This window comes from Onychomys torridus, chromosome 7 (assembly GCF_903995425.1).
Source record: "Onychomys torridus chromosome 7, mOncTor1.1, whole genome shotgun sequence".
Lineage (NCBI taxonomy): Eukaryota > Metazoa > Chordata > Mammalia > Rodentia > Cricetidae > Onychomys > Onychomys torridus.
Window position 1 is genome coordinate 116,166,121 of NC_050449.1, and position 15,970 is coordinate 116,182,090.

General features: G+C 42.8%; 2 protein-coding genes across 2 annotated transcripts in view; one reads left to right on the plus strand and one right to left on the minus strand.

Moving 5' to 3' along the window:
* Positions 1–2,734: 2,734 nt before the first annotated feature.
* LOC118586671 (sodium- and chloride-dependent transporter XTRP3B) overlaps positions 2,735–15,970 on the minus strand; it is a 32,867-nt gene continuing 19,631 nt past the window's right edge. Inside the window, exons 6-11 of the mRNA XM_036191805.1 lie at positions 12,936–13,177; positions 11,951–12,113; positions 6,200–6,404; positions 5,077–5,236; positions 3,873–4,038; positions 2,735–3,075 (exon numbers count right to left, since the gene is read on the minus strand). Of these exons, the coding sequence (XP_036047698.1) occupies positions 2,926–3,075; positions 3,873–4,038; positions 5,077–5,236; positions 6,200–6,404; positions 11,951–12,113; positions 12,936–13,177 (1,086 nt within the window). The 3' untranslated portion in view covers positions 2,735–2,925. The remainder of the gene's footprint in view (positions 3,076–3,872; positions 4,039–5,076; positions 5,237–6,199; positions 6,405–11,950; positions 12,114–12,935; positions 13,178–15,970) is intronic.
* LOC118586672 (Y-box-binding protein 1-like) lies at positions 7,435–8,637 on the plus strand. The gene has a single exon (XM_036191806.1). The coding sequence runs from the start codon at positions 7,937–7,939 to the stop codon at positions 8,357–8,359; it is 423 nt and encodes a 140-aa protein (XP_036047699.1). The 5' UTR covers positions 7,435–7,936; the 3' UTR covers positions 8,360–8,637.

The following is a 15,970-nucleotide window of genomic DNA, read 5'->3' on the forward strand; positions in this document are numbered from 1 at the left end:
CTTGGCTTGACGTTGGCTCTCACAGTGATGACGCTGGCCTCTTTTCAGACAGAAGGAAGAGAAGCCTCTGCTCAAAAATGACAGCCTCTCTTGCTTGTATTTCATTGGTCAAAAGTGATAAAATAACCAAATCAGAAGTTACTGAGGCCAGGGAATGTTCTCCTACCCTTGAGGGGCAGTGCAGAATGTCATTAAGCTTAGCTGCTTACTGAGAATGTTGTAGCCCTCCCCTGCTGGTTTGAATGCCGAGTTTTCCTCTGTTTGTTGGTGTCTGGGGGGCTTTCTCTTCTGTTCATGTATGTTGTCATTGCTGAGAGCCTTTCTTGGTGTAGCCACATCTTGGGCCTCTCACATGAGTCTTACAGTTTCCTCAGACTATTCAGCGAAACCTGAATTGTCAGAATTCACTTTTCGTAAGTGCATTGGATTAATAGGAACTTTCTTACACATTTTTTTTTCTTTTTAAATCCAGGGATCTGTGACAAGAACTGTCGGAGACATTGGTTTAAATAAAGTTAAAATGTTGTCTAAACTCTAGGACTTTGAGAGGTTTGAAAAGTGACTCCTAGAGAGGGTATATGCTATACAACAGCAGCACCAAGTTTTTTAGCCAGTGCAGTCTTATTCATTGAACATCACATGATTTTCCTGTGGAATTCATTTTGGGCAAGGCTAGGGTAGTGAGTACTCTAGAGTTTGTGATTTTCAACTCCAAGGCTAGTCTATTCAATTCTCAATTAAGAGTTGTTGTACACACACATGAGTGTGCATGTACTTGAAGAACGCCAGCAAAATGCAGGTATGACAAGTAACTAAAAGGTTTAATGCCTTCTGACATTTTCATTCATCACGTCATGTATCTAAAAACTTTAACTGATGCAAAGCAGTCACCCTGTAACATGTGGGTGTCTTGTCAGTTAGAAAGAGATTGCACAGATTTGATCTCCTAAGAAAGACAGTTACATTGAAGTGCAAGTCTTTTAAGACATATAATTATCTTTAAGACTGACCTTTAAAGCTAGTATCCAGTGATGAAAAGAAGGGTGCACATGGAGGAAGGTCCTTGTGAGGGATATATATGTTTCCAAGGACTTCATCTCCTCACACCTGTAGCACAAATCCTAATTGGTCTTAATAATAAAAACCTGGGGTTGGGGATTTAGCTCAGTGGTAGAGTGCTCACTCCAAGCGCAAGGCCCTGGGTTCGATCCTCAGCTCAAAAACAAAACCAAAAAAAAAAAAAAAAAAAAAAAAAAAACCCTGGAGTCAGATATAGGGGTAAATGCTGAAAGATCAGAGAAGTTGAGTAGCTAGTCACAGTCACCACTTCTTAACTCGCCAACTCCTCAGCCTGAAAAGGGATTGAGCTCCTGTCTCCTCCCACATTATAGTTCTCTCTCTGCACAGCCATATCACTTCCTGTCTCTACCTCCTTATTGCAGGGATTATAGACATGGGATCAATCACATGTAGCCCTTCAACTCCTGATCTTTCTGCTTCCTCCTCCCAAGTGTTGGGACTAAAGGTGTGTGCCACCACTGCCTGGCTCTGTTTCTCTTTTAGACTGGATCAGTCTTGTGTAGCCCAGGGTGGCCTTGAACTCACAGAGATCCCTCTGTCTACCTCCCCAGTGCTGGGATTAAAGGTATGGTATGTGTCAACCACCGCCTGGCCTCTATGGCTAACTAGTGGCTTAGCTCTGCACTCTGATCTTCAGGCAAGCTTTATTTTTTTAGATCACAAACAAAACATCACCACACACACCTAATTTTTTTAAAATAGAATTTATCATATTTGAGGTTTACAACACAGTATTAGGGGATATGCAGTAAAAGTAAAGTACACTAGAACACATTACTGTATCATCTCACAGTTTGTTAAGAGCAAAATCAAATTTAGTTTAAAAAAATCTCAGTATGGTTATATTGTGCTCTCTAGATTTTCATCCTACACTTCTGTTTCATATTGTTTGTTTACAGATCATTATTTTCCCCCTCGTCTATTACCAAGGAGCAAGAGTCAAGTCACATATAAGGGGATATCCATTAGACTATAAATAAATGGAATTATAAATACATTCAAACTACTAAAAGAAAGAAACCCACCAGTCAAGAATACCATGTCCAGTAAATTTACACTTCAGCGATGAAGCTAAACACTTTTATAGACAAGAAAAAGCCGAGGAAATTAATCATTAAAATAGCCTGCAAGAAATACTGAAAGGTCAGGTGTAGTAGGCCATGCCTGTAATCCAAGCACTGGGGTGGAGGTGAAGTAAGAGGATTGTGTATTTGAGCCCAGTCTAGTACTGACTGCTCCTTGAGACTCATACCTACACCCTCCCCATTCACTTTGCTAAGGAATAGTTCAAACAGAAACAAGAGGATAATTACTGTTATAAAAAGTATATGCCTGGCTTGGTAGCAAATGGCCATTTGTGTCAGCATAGGGAGGCTGTGACTGAGGATCAGATTCTAGCCTAGCCTAAGATGCAAAGGTGCAGACTCAACCTGGGATACATAAAGATCAAGACTCTGTCGCAACAAAAAAAGCAATGATAGAGGTAAATTTGTAATCCAGTATCTCATTTAATGGTGGTATGTAAATATTTGATATCTCTAGAATGAAAGCTAAAGGTCTAAGTGATGAAAATTATATCTACTATGAGTTGAATATATAATACAAAAGGGTATAAATTCTGGCAAAAAAAAAAAAAAGTATACATTATGGAAGATAGAAAATAAAGCCTGTAGTATTTATGGCCAAAGTTAGGTTTATAATAGCCTATGATACAGAGAATTAAATTTTCTTTGCAGATTCAGAAAGCAGAAAGTACTTCTGGCTTTAAAAAGTAACTGGAGAATGTCTACTATATGAGTAGCTATGAAACTGAGTGACTAACAATGGGTCTATGAGGTCCACTTTTCAGGCCATAGGAAAGTTTGCTCTGCTCTTGAAGTGGCGTGTGACAAAAGTTCCCAGGGCTACCAGAGGGATGCACACGGTAGAGGAGGCTACCAGAAGCCCAATGACAGCTAGTGCATATGTAGGGTAATCCTTGGTCACCATGTGGCCCTGTAAGAGAGAGAGGAGAAACCTTCACTAGTCTAAGAATTACTCCAGCCTCCATTCCAAAAAAGGAAGAGAAATGGTGTGAGCTGGTATTTAGGTTTGAACATCTGAACATGAAATACTTCCCCCACAAACTCAGGTGCCTGCCTTCTGTAGCTGTGTGGTTCTACTTGAAGTAGGAGCTAGGTGAGGAAGTCAGAAATTGGGGGTGGGGGCTGTTCCTTGGGTTATTGGGTTGGTCTCTGAAAGCTTCCACTCTGTTTTCTAGCCATGAGGGAGTGAAGAAAAACCTCTACCTCACACTCTTGTTACAGTGATATTCTGCCCAAGCCAAAAATGTGACCCCTCTGGAACTATGACCCAAGTCTTTCCTCCCTGCATTATGCCAGGGTTTGGTCAGTGGTATAATAAAGTAACATTTGGGTGAGTGGGCCTGTAGATCAGCACTTCACATGCAGCAGGTGTGTCCTGAAATTGCTCTCACCTTTTCTCTTTACCTCTGGAGCCATTTCAACATGTGAAGCTCCTTTGAAGGAAAAACCAGCACCTCTACAATGTGTCCTCCCTATCAAGGAAAAGATCCACTGGGATGCTGTAGGTGACTCTTACTCTCTACATGGATCATGGTTAAAAACTCACAGCCCAGTTCTGCTGTACTGGACTGAGCGTCTGTGAAACATCTTGATGTTTCCCATGCTATCACCTGTAACCTTCCCACACCACAGCAATGATTTCCTGTGTTCTGAAGTGATATCATGGGCTCTGCCCTTATTCCCCATCCCTGCAGGAATATCAGGTACCTGAGTGGCATCCCAGGCTTGGTACTGTAGCGTTCCTGTGAGGATATAGTCACTCAGGTAGAAGGCAAAGAGGCTGATGATGAGCAGTGGACTCACAAATGCCCACATGGCCTTCCAGTACCAGCTGAGGGTGCGGCCAGTCATAGCCTGAAGGTCACTTTCAAATCTGTTTGGACCACAAGGAGAGAGAGAGCCTAGGTTTATTCATGCTCTGGTGGGAGGGGCTCCAGTTTGCATATCCTCTGCCCTTTAGGAAGATGCTGTTTGGTTACTAATGATGTTTGAATGTGCCCCCAAACCCATCTGATCCTTTCCTGGGGGAGGTATTGAGGTGAAGGGAAATGGGCTGAAGCTGCCTGAGGGAGTATGACCAATAAAGAATGGGTCATGGGATACCTCCCTGGTGCTGGCCTTCAGAGATCTCCAGATGTGGACCAGAGGCTAGTTCCCAGAGAAGGTGGGATCAGGGTCCATGGGGGAGGGAGGGGAATGCCAATCCTCTCAGTCCACAAGGCTAGGGTGACATTGTGTCTGCCCACCCACTCTATCCATTAGTGATGGTTCCAAGTATTCTCTAGTGCCTCCTAGAGATGGTCTCAGAGCAGTCACTTTGTGTCTGGAAGGGCTTGGCCTTGGCGTGGAAGAGCAGGTAAGTTTTGAAGGGTTCTTTCTTCCTCTACTTGCAGGATGACTAGAGCAAGGTCCTAGACTGGTGGTTCTCAGACAGGTGGTCCTCAGAACACCAAGGAAAGTGCTAGAAATATCAATTATTGCACTTTGTCCCAGACTTTAGCCGATACCAAGTGAAGGAGGTCCTATAGTCCTCATTTCATTGGGCCCCAGATGCACATGCCATCACCTGGAAGGCTGATGGACAGTGTTGGACAGGGAACCAGGAATATCTATTAAGCCAAAATTTCTAACTAGACTTTGATCATCCACCAGCATTAGGGCTTCCAAGAACCCTGGTCAGTATCTAGGCGTGGAGGCTGAGTCCTTGACCAGAAAGCATGCCATAATAAAAAGTGAAAAATAGAAAATAGAAGCTGTTGGATACAGGCAAACAGAAAGCAAGAGATAGCTGAAATCTGAGGGCAAAGAGGCCTCTATAAGAAATGTGCCTATTAAAGAGAGATCATTTTCTTATGTGTGGCCCTGCAGCTTATCTGCCTCACATAGGAGGCAGGGTTTGGGGTCTCCTTACCTCTTTAGCCCATACACATAGCATACAGCTATGGTCTCTACCAGCACAATGAACAGCAGGGACAGCGTGGCTGCATAGTCATTGAATATGTCAAACCAATAGGTCCCAGCCTCCATGGTGAACACCATACCAATGGCACAGTTGATGAGGCACACCAGACCTAGAACACAAAACTACTCTTGATCTCCCTACCTCTCACCCCATGTTATATTGAGCAGGAGCCACAGGTCCTATGTGTACTTTGAAGGATTGGCTCACTCATATGAGCTGTAGGAGCTGCTCTGCAGGGGATGTCAGCTCAGGGAGGATGCCAAGTGCTAAGTTAAGATGGTGTATCTTCCAGTGGGTTGTCAGAACATGAAGACTGGATGGAGCTTTGTTTTACTCATCCTGGATGTGGAGTTACAGAATTATCAGAGGTAGAGGTGGCTGGCTATAGAGTCCTCATGACCCCTGCTTGGGTAGGATGATAGTGAAGTTAATGAGTAGCTACTATGGGAAAGGCTAGTTCCTTTGCTAATAGCCTTACACAGTCAAGATGCATAAAGAAGTAGTATGTTACAATGATGTATCAGACAGGGTCAGGGACTGACAACTGCTAACAGGCCCATAGTGCTGCTTGCTGACAGGTTTTGAGTGTCGACAGCAGGTCCAGATTATCCTTCCCATTGACTTTCAGGAACACACAAAAACTAGTAGCATTAGAAGTCAGAACAGGGTGATCTATTGGGTACTTGTTGCCTGGAGAGTATGTGGAAAGAGCTCCTTCTGGTGTGGGAACAGGTCATATGCTTACTTTAGGAAATGGACAGTTGATAACTGTTATCCTTTGATTAAAACTAAAACAGATGTAGGCTCTCAAAGACTGGAGACCTTTGAGTGTGGGCTGGGGAGTTGTCACCTTTTCCCAAGGGTAGGCTGACTGCTTCATATTCCTGGGATGGTGAGTTCTTAGTCTAGCTCCTAGGACTGAGTAGCACACTGTTGCAGGAACACAGCTAGACTCCTACAGTCCTTATGGAGTTTCCTTAGAAGCACATGGCTCCTAAGGAAGCCCCTCCACTATTTGTTTTGCATTTCCCTACCCACCCAAGCCCTTGCCTCCGCTGCCTGGTGTCCTGACCTGAAATGGCCTCCTTGGGCAGGTAGCTGGAGATGACCTTGCTGTCAGTCAGAGCGGTGAGGATGGCCGTTCCTGTCCCTACCATGCTTCCCATACCCATTGTCAGCAGCATGAAGAAGTAGAGCACTGACCACAGCTGGGACACGTCCATGTTTTTAATGGCCTCAGTATAGACAATAAAGGCCAGGCCTGTGCCCTGGACAGCCTGCAAATGGTAAAATGATACTAGTTACATACCTTGATAGTCTTTTTACACATGTTCAGTGTTGCGTGGACCTTGGAGCTGGGCACATAATGAATCTGCTCTTTACCTCAGCTCCCGAGGCTCACCTGGACTGACTAGTACATACACAAAATGTGATGAACTTTCTCTCAGTACAGAACCCTGCATTCCCCTTCCTGCCCCAACTTACATTTTAGATAAAATATTACAAAATCAAAATCGTATTTGGATCTTTGTTTCCAATGCCAGGAATGAGGAAATGTGGGGATACTTTGGCAGGGTTGCTTGGTGATTACCTGCCTGTGTTGGTGACCTGCTTTTTATATTTTATGTGTGAGTTCTCTGCATGTATACCTGCATGCCAGAGGAGGGCATCAGATTCTATTATAGATGGTTGTGAGTCACCATGTGGTTGCTGGGAATTGAACTTAGAACCTCTGGCAGAACAGCTAAGTGCTCTTAATCTCTAAGCCATCTCTCCAGCCCCAAGCCTACTAGTTCTGCTTAAAGTCAAATCCCTTTTGACACCAGTGAAGGCTCCTGAGTGGGTGAGTTTAGACTACCCACAGGACTGCTAGAAATGAAGCCATGAATTCACATATAAGGGTTTACAAAGCCTCAGGCAGGTGGAGTCACCATGAGCAAGAATGACAAACATCTAGAACATCCCTCTTTGAGGATGGATATATTTGTCAGATTCAGAAGTGCTATGGATTTTTTTGTTTGGTTTAGTTTTTTGAGCTGGGGTTTCTCTATGTAACAGCCCTGGCTGTCCTGGAACTCACTCTGTAGAGCAGGCTGGCCTTAAACTCAGCTGCCTGCCTCTTGAGTTCTGGGATTTAAGGCATGAGCCACCACCACTGGCTGGACTGAATTCTTAATGTTGAAACTTCTACCCTCAAAGTGACTGCATTCAGGCAAGGCCTTTAGGGGGTCACTAAGTAAGGCTTAAAAAGTAGCATCCTAGTTCAGTAAGACAACAGAGTAATAAACATTGATCTGGAAGCAAACCTTCACCAGAAACCAATCTTCAGAAGTATGAAAAATAAGTATCTGTTGGTTTAGCCACCCAATCGCCAACATTTTGTTATAGTAACCCAATTGATATAATACAGATCAGTTTAATGACATACCAATGGTGCTGGTTATGCATACAACTTTAAATAATAAGATATATGTGTCATTCTTATTATTGCTGCAGAGTTTTTGAAAGTGAGGGGACCTTTTTCACCCAGTTGAGATTTACCCAGGGTCCTAAAAGGCTGGACATTCAGAGTCCATTGTCTCTCGCAAATGAAAAAAATTCTTAATAAAGGTTACATCATTTCAGAAGGCTCTATGGGCAGGAGGGAGTGGCAGCCTCACAAAGGTCATTGCAACTAAGGTTTTGGGAAGAGTAAAATGGTTCAATGTAAGGAATGGATATGGTTTCATCAACAGGAATGACACCAAGGAAGACATATTTGTACAGCAAACTGCCGTAAAGAAGAAGAACCCCAGGTAGTACCTTCGCAATGTATCCATGTTGTAGGGGTCCTCCAGGCAATTACCAGCAAAATTATCAGAATAGTGAGATTGGGGAAAAGAACGAGGGATCAGAAAGCGCTCCTGAAGGTCAAGCCCAACAACACCAGCCCTATAGCAGGCGAAGGTTCCCACCTTACTACTTGAGGAGACTGTATGGGCGTCAGCCACAGTATTCCAACCCTTCTGTGATGGAGGGTGCTGACAACCGGGATGTGGGAGAGCAAGGTAGACCAGTGAGACAGAATGTATATGGGGTTACAGACCATGATTCTGCAGGGGCCCTCCTCGCCAAAGTCAGCCTAGAGAGGATGGCAATGAAGAGGACAAGGAAAATCAAGGAGACGAGAACCAAGGTCAGCAGCCACCTCAGCATCGGTACCGCCGTAACTTCAACCCTAATCCACAGCTGAGAATTCGCCTGCTCCCCAGGCTGAGCAAATACCGGCTTACCATCTCTATCATCATCAGGTTTGGTCATCCAACAAGAAGAAATGAATATGAAATTCCAGCAATAAGAAATAAAAGATTGGAGCTGAAGACCTTAAGTGCTTCTCTATCTGCTTTATCTATGCAGCATGGGGTTTTTATTTTTATCTAAAGATGTCTCTTTTTGGTAATGACAAATGTGTGTGTTTTAAAGTCTGGTTTTTCTCAATACACCTTTGATGGTTTTTAAATTGTTTCATATCTGGTCACATTGAGATTTTTAAGAACTTCATTTTTAATTTGTAATAAAAGTTTACAACTTGGAGAAAAAAAAAAGAATGGTCTCTAGCCCAGTTACTAATACTGTTCCCCTCTGAAACCTCTTGAGCTGGGTCTCCATGGTCCACATCGATCTCTCAGCACTATTTGTCTTTCAAGCTTCTAATGGGATGGCCCATTGAGCCCCGCTTACTTACAAAGTTCAACCATTTTCTTAGTCCAAAGTTCCACAGTCTTCCACATTCCTCAAAAAACAAACAAACAAACAACAGTATGGCCAGTCCTGTCACTACAGCCTACTCCATAGTACCAAAAGTCTTAGTTACTTTTCTATTGTGACTTAACACCATGATCAAGGCAACTTATAAAAGAAAGTTTTTAATTTGGAGTTTACAGTTCCAGAGAGTTAAGGTCTATGACTATCATGGCAGCAAGCAGGCAGGCATAGTGCTGGAGCAGTAGCTGACAGCTAACATCTTGATCCAGAAGGATTTGGTAGGCAGCAAACAGTAGCTGGAGAGTTTCTCTCCAAGACCTGCCAAGCCCACTTAGAAAATAATCACTCAGATGCTTATATTACTTATAAACTGTATGGCCATGGCAGGCTTCTTGTTATCTAGTTCTTATATCTTAAATTAACCCATTTCTATAAATCTATACCTTGCTATGTGGCTCATAGCTTACCGGTATCTTACATGTTGGCAGTTGGCAACTCCAAACTCTGCCTTCTTCCACCCAGCATTCTCCTCTCTCTGTCCTGCCTACATTATCCTTCCTGCCTGGCTACTGGCCAATCAGCGTTTTATTTATCAATCAATCATAGCAACAGCAAACTGGGAATGGCATGCAGTTTTGAAACCTCAAAGCCTGCTCCCAGTGACACACCTCCAACAAAACTATACCTCCTTCTCAAGAAGTTATACCAACTGGAGCTAAACATTGAAATATGTGAGCCTCTGAGGGCAGGTCTCATTCTACTACCATATTATGAATATGTTTTGTTGGTTCTGTTGTTTATGGAAACTACTATGTTAGTTACTTTTCTTATCAGTGTGAGCAAAATCACTGACAGAACTGAAGGGAGGGAAGATTTACTTTGCTTCACAGATTGGAAGGGTTCACAGTCCATGGTTGCTTGGGCCCCATACTCTTGGGCAGGACATGTCTTTGGAGCATTTCCTCTGTTGGCTGACATGAAAGGAGAGAAAAGGGAACACAGAATGAATGAAAATGGCCCCCAGAGCCTCATATTTGAATGCTTGGTCTCCAGTTGATAGAATTATTTGTGAAGAACTGGGAGGTGTGGCCTCATGGGAAGAGGTGTGTCACTGGGGGTGGGCTGTAGGGTTTCAAAACCCCATGCCATTCCCAGTTAGTGCTCAGTCTTGACTGCCTTTTGCCTGTAGATCAAGATGGAAGCTCTCAGCCATTCCTCCTGTGTCATGCCTGCCTGCCTGCTACTATGCACCCTGCCATAATCACAGACTCTAACTTTCTGGAACTGTGAGCCTCAGTGAACTCATTTATAAATTGCCCTGGTCATGGTGTCTCTTCACAGCAAAAGAAAATTAAGACACATACAAATACGGGAATTCATAAGAATTCATCGAGACTTGTAACCAGATTCACAGAAGAACTTTTTCTTTTGCAATAAAAATAGGTGGCAGAAATAGGAAAGACACTATTTAAAAGAGAAATAATTAGGCAATCTAAGTATAATAAAATATTCTAAGATATTCATGGAAAAATATAGTTGGGTGATATGAAAGGTCTAATGTGATAAACAGTTGTTTTTTGTTTTTTTTTTTTAAATGCCTTTTAGACATGTAAAACTAGCTTAGTCAAGAACCCCACTACACTCAAGGCTGCACCAGATAGCCAGAACCTAATGACATCACTTAAGATAACCATAATTAGAACTCCACAATGCCCACTTATAGTTTTTAAGCAGAGACCAAGAGCAAAGTAGTGTTCTGTACATCTTCAGAACTGCTAGAGACACTGGAGAGAAGCCACCGTGGTTTGCCCTGTGGCTGGAGAATCTCCCCCATGATCCTGACCCTTGAACCAGAGACTACCATGAGACTAGACGCATATCTTCAGCTAAGATATGTTGCAGAGGTGAGCAGCCTTGGGGAGATAAGCTTAAGACTGTAGTTAAGAACTTAAGAGTGTGAATTTTGTGTAATGACTGTCAGCATAATAAAATACAACTTTTGTTAGAACAACTACAGATACCTACTCTCTTGCTCTTGACACCTAAGTAAATGAGAGAAAACTCTTCAATCAAAAGCCACAAGTCAAGTGAAATTAAGTATCCTCCCCACTCCCACCCTCCCTCACAGTTACCTTACAGAATTAACACAATTCTAATAAAAATCTCTTAAGAATCCCTTAAGGAATTTCAACCTAATGAAACTTGTGAAAGTAATGCTAAATTTAAAGTAAAATAATTAAAAGCCCCTAGTGTAACAGAAATAATTTTGTGAAAAATAAGAGTGATTTGAATGACAAATCTTTTTAAAAGTCTTTAGAAAGAGGGATGAGTATATTTATATGAAAACAAGATATCACACAGAATGAGTGAGATTCCACCCACATTATTTAGGAATTTTATCAAAATTAAACTGTTGACTGAGAAACTACCTTCCAAAACCACTGCTAAGATAGATGCCACTTAGCCTATATATGGTAGTAAGAATCAAGGTTCCTACCTATGCATGAGTAGAGAATGTTGGGAAGGTAACAAAGGAGACTGACTTTCATTTTTCCCTTTAAAGTCTCACCATATCTCCCAGGGTGACCACATATTAAACTCCTCCTGCCTCAACCAACTATAGGAATCATGGGAATACAACTCAATGATAGATATAGATAGATAGATAGATAGATAGATAGATAGATAGATAGATAGATCTCCAAATGACAAGGGTTTGTAGCATTTATTTTTAATATGTGTGTGTGTGTGTGTGTGTGTGTGTGTGTGTGTGAGAGAGAGAGAGAGAGAGAGAGAGAGAGAGAGAGAGAGAGAGAGAGAGAGAGAATTTCTCTGCCTTTCCCAAGTTTTTAAAACTTCAAAATTGCTGAGGAAAAGGAGGGAAAACTCAGACACTGGGGGAGCTTTCCAATGAAAAGGATTCCTAGTAGCAGCTGGAAGAGCAGGACTCCAGTCTCTCATACCACTGTTGCAGGGAAAACAATCCAGTTTCCTGTCTTCATGGACTGTGTGAAGGCTCTTGCAGGTCATTATGAACTGTGTGGAGAAAGGCAGTCCCCACCCTTTTCAGGCCTCTTACCATGTCCAGCTCTGATTCCAAGCTGCAGTTTCTAATGTGTGGGAACACTTCACTGTATTTGCTTGGGTAGGTAGATGCCAGGTAGTCCTTCATCTCCTCCAGGTTGCTGGCTGTCAGAAAGCCATCTTCAAGGTCAAAAGAATTGGTCAGCAGCAGAATCACCCTGCAGAGCAGACCATCATCTTGACCTTCATGATTAAGGGGCCACTGGCCCTAACAACTCTGAGAATCTCAGTGAGGAGAGGGACTCTGGACTAATAACCCTTTGTAAGGAAGGGCAACTATGAGTGTCTGTGCATCTGAGCAGAGATGAGGACAAGAACCCTGACCCTACAGTGAGGCTGTTTAATATCTGGGCCAGTGTTGTCTGATGAAACTAAATGGGGTGGTAGAAATGTAACATTGTTAAATATGGCTTGTGCCACTGAATAACCAATTAATCTTAGAATCACTTCAATTTAAATTCATATAAATATACAAGTTATTTGAATGTACAGTGACTTCCATGAATTTCAGTCCTAGTTTAGAGATAGCTACTTGTGTAAGTGACTACACTACTGGACATCTTAGCATCTGAAAGATGGTCCTCTGTTTTGAGGGAAGCCAAAGACAGTAAACTGTAGTCTCTGAGACTTGGCTAGAAAGGTCTTGGTTACACTTGAGATAGGGAATGGGACCAAAGACATTGGCATTTTTGCTGAAAGCCCCTTTCTACTAAGTGCAATGACAACCTTAAACTGCCTATTCCCTGCAAGACAGGCCTTAACTTTTTGGATCCTCAGCTTCTAGTGCTGGTAAAAGGCAGCAATTATGTAGTTGAGAAAAGAGAACCTCACCTCAAACTGTAAACCTCAACACTGGTGTCTTTAGTCTAACCCTTGACTTTTGGGAACCCAGTCCTTCCCAGTCACCCTTTCAGCTCAGAGCTTTGGAGCCTTGCCTTCTCACTTGAGGCCCAAGGTTTTGAGGAACAACTTAGACTCACTTGTTTAAGCAGTTTTCATAGTTGAAGGTAGCCTTGAAGCCATAGATGGAGAATGTCACAATACTGGAGAATATGGCAGTAGTACTATTGATGATGGACACAATGATGGCATGCTTCTGGCAGTTGTTGGAGGGTTCATTGTAGCTGGCAAAGGCAATCAGGCCACCACACCCTAAGCCCAGTGAGAAGAAGATCTGCGTGGCTGCATTGATCCAGGCCTTGGGGTTGGCTAGCTGCTCAATCTAGAAGGCCAATAAGGATAGGACTGAGGATTCCCAGGTCCCAATCCAAGATTCCTCCTCCCAGGAGAAGTAGGCCCAGAGAGGGAGAGAATTACCTCCCAACTTCCCCAGCTCTCCAGAACTGGCCTATGTGCAGTATATTTCTTGGCAAGTGAACCATATTACTAAACCTCAGGTAAAGTTACCCGTCTCCCAAGGGAATTTAAGAGTAAATAAAGCACTGTTAGACATTGTCAAAGCACTAACTAATGTTCATTTAAATCACTGTTAATGTTAGTGAGAAACTTTCATCATAGGTACTTTTTAATGTTTACTATTTGCTTAAATAAACTAATATGTTAAGAGACTGGAATGATCTAATTACTGATTTAAAAGATACTAGGCCATTCCCAAATTCCTCTCTCTCTCTCTCTCTCTCTTTCTCTCTCTCTTTAGTAGAGACAATCAACCAACTGTAGCACAAATCCTAATTGGTCTTAATAAAAACCCGGAGCCAGATATCAGGGTCAATGCTGAAAGATCAGAGAGACAAAGGAATAAACCACAGCCACCTCTCACCTCACCAACTCCTCAGCCTAAAAGAGAGGGAGCTCCTGTCCTCTCCCACTTTATGTTCCTCTCTCTGCCCAGCCATATCACTTCCTGTCTCCACCTCCTTATTGAGGGATTAAAGGTTATGAGATCCCAAGTGCTGGGATCAAAGGTGTGTGCCACCTCTGCCTAGCTCTATTTCTCCTTTAGACTGGATCAATCTTATGTAGCCCAGGGTGGCCTTGAACTCACAGAGATCTGTCTGCCTCCACCTCTGCCTCTGAAGTGCTGGGATTAAAGGTGTGTGCCACCACTGCCTGGCTTCTGTGGCTAACTAGTGGCTGGCTGCTCTGCTTTTCTGATCTTCAGGCAAGCTTAATTTTTTTAAACAATTTATTTATTTGTATTTTATATACATTGGTGCTCTGCCTATATGTATGTCTGTGTGAGGGTGTCAGATCTCCTGGAACAGGAGTTATAGACAGTTGTGAGCTGCCATGTGGATGCTGGGACTTGAGCCCAGATCCTCTGGAAGAGCAGCCAGCACTCCCAACCACTGAGCCATCTCTCTAGCCCCTGCAAGCTTTATTTGTTAGAGTATATACAAAATATCACCAGAGCCAACAAACCAGCCAGATTGCTCTCCTGCTAGCTCACCTGCTGTGTGTACTATAAGGAAGCTCTGAGGAGGCTACACTGCCTCAAAACTACTGCAGCTAAAGCATATCACTAACCTAGAAGGGACTGTTTAAACCTTGAATGATTTAAAACAGTTTCCAATGAACAGTTTTCCATCACAACCTTGGCTAAATTCTAACAGTCATTTTTATCTATGCCAGAGGGAAAATACTTTCCCTGTTGGCCAAGAAGAAGGCCTGTTGGGGATGGAGAGATGGCTCAGAAGTTAAGAACATTGGCTGCTCTTCCAGAGTACCTGGGTTCAATTTCCTGCACCCACTTGGAAGTTCATAACTGTAACTCCAGTTCCAGGGGATCTAACACCCTCAACAGACATACATGCAGGTAAAACACCAATGCCCAGAAAATAAAGATTAATCATTAAAAAAGTTTACCCCTAAAAAAATAAAATAAAATAAAAAATTTACTCCTTTGTTCGGGGGAGGCAGCCTGTTAGTGGTGCAAACACAGTACTTCAATTGTACAATAATTATCATGATTGATGCAAACATACATTCTTTCTCTGGCTATATACAGGTGCTTGGCTCAATTTTTGAATTAGCTATGTTGTTCTCTGGTTATGCAACATTGGACCTTGTAAAAGTCTTCTCTTGTATGTTTTCTTGCCGATTGTTGTGTAGCTATTTCCTCCCAATGAAACATTTCCTCCTGGAGATGGCTTGTTAAGATTCAGGAAGTTAGCTGGACAGTGGTGGAACATGTCTTTAATCCCAGCACTCAAGAGACAGAGTCAGGTGGATCTCTGTGAGTTCAAGGCCAGCCTGCTCTACAGAATGAGTTCCAGGAAATCCATGGCCAAACAGAGAAACCTTGTCTCAACGCTCCCCCCTCCCCCCAAAAACAAAGATTCAGGAAGTTAATGAAACTGACACATTTCAAGAGGCTCCTGAAATTTATCAGATTCATAAGGGCCTAAGATTATTTAAGTGGGAACAACTCCTGTAGATAAGAGATAAGAAGTGCAGGATGCTCTGGGAATGTAGTCTTTGTGTATCATTGCCTATGACGGGGTGGGCTTTTCTGTGATACAACTGCCTTTGAATCATCTATGCCCCTGTAACTGACTCTAATAAACTCATTGCTTCACTAAGCTAGGCTTAGGCAGACTTGTTTCTTTGGTGTGTTTTTGGTGCCCTCTCTAGGAGGAACAGCATTTGTTCAGTTTTTCCTGAAAAGGCCATGCAATATCTGCTTCGTCATTATTAGAGTGGGTTGGAGGGGAAACAGGAAGAAGAGATTGTGGAAGGAAAGGTGACAACATCCATCACCACCACCACCACTATCTTTAAAGCAGCAGCAGAGACAGGGCAGCTGAAGAGTTCCAAAGAGTAAGTAAGAGTAGGGAGCAGAGGTCACAAAGACAGCAAAGGTTATGAAGAATTGAAGACTACAGATTGCCTGTATTTCTGGATAAATGCCAAAAACCCCACAAAGCTAGGGGCTAATGATTTAAGATGCCTAGGCCTGAGAGCTGTCATACTAAGGGAGTCCCTGGAAGAGCTCTACAGACATTTGTCTTCAGGCACAAAATTTGCTAAATGAATATTGTGTCATATTTTCCAT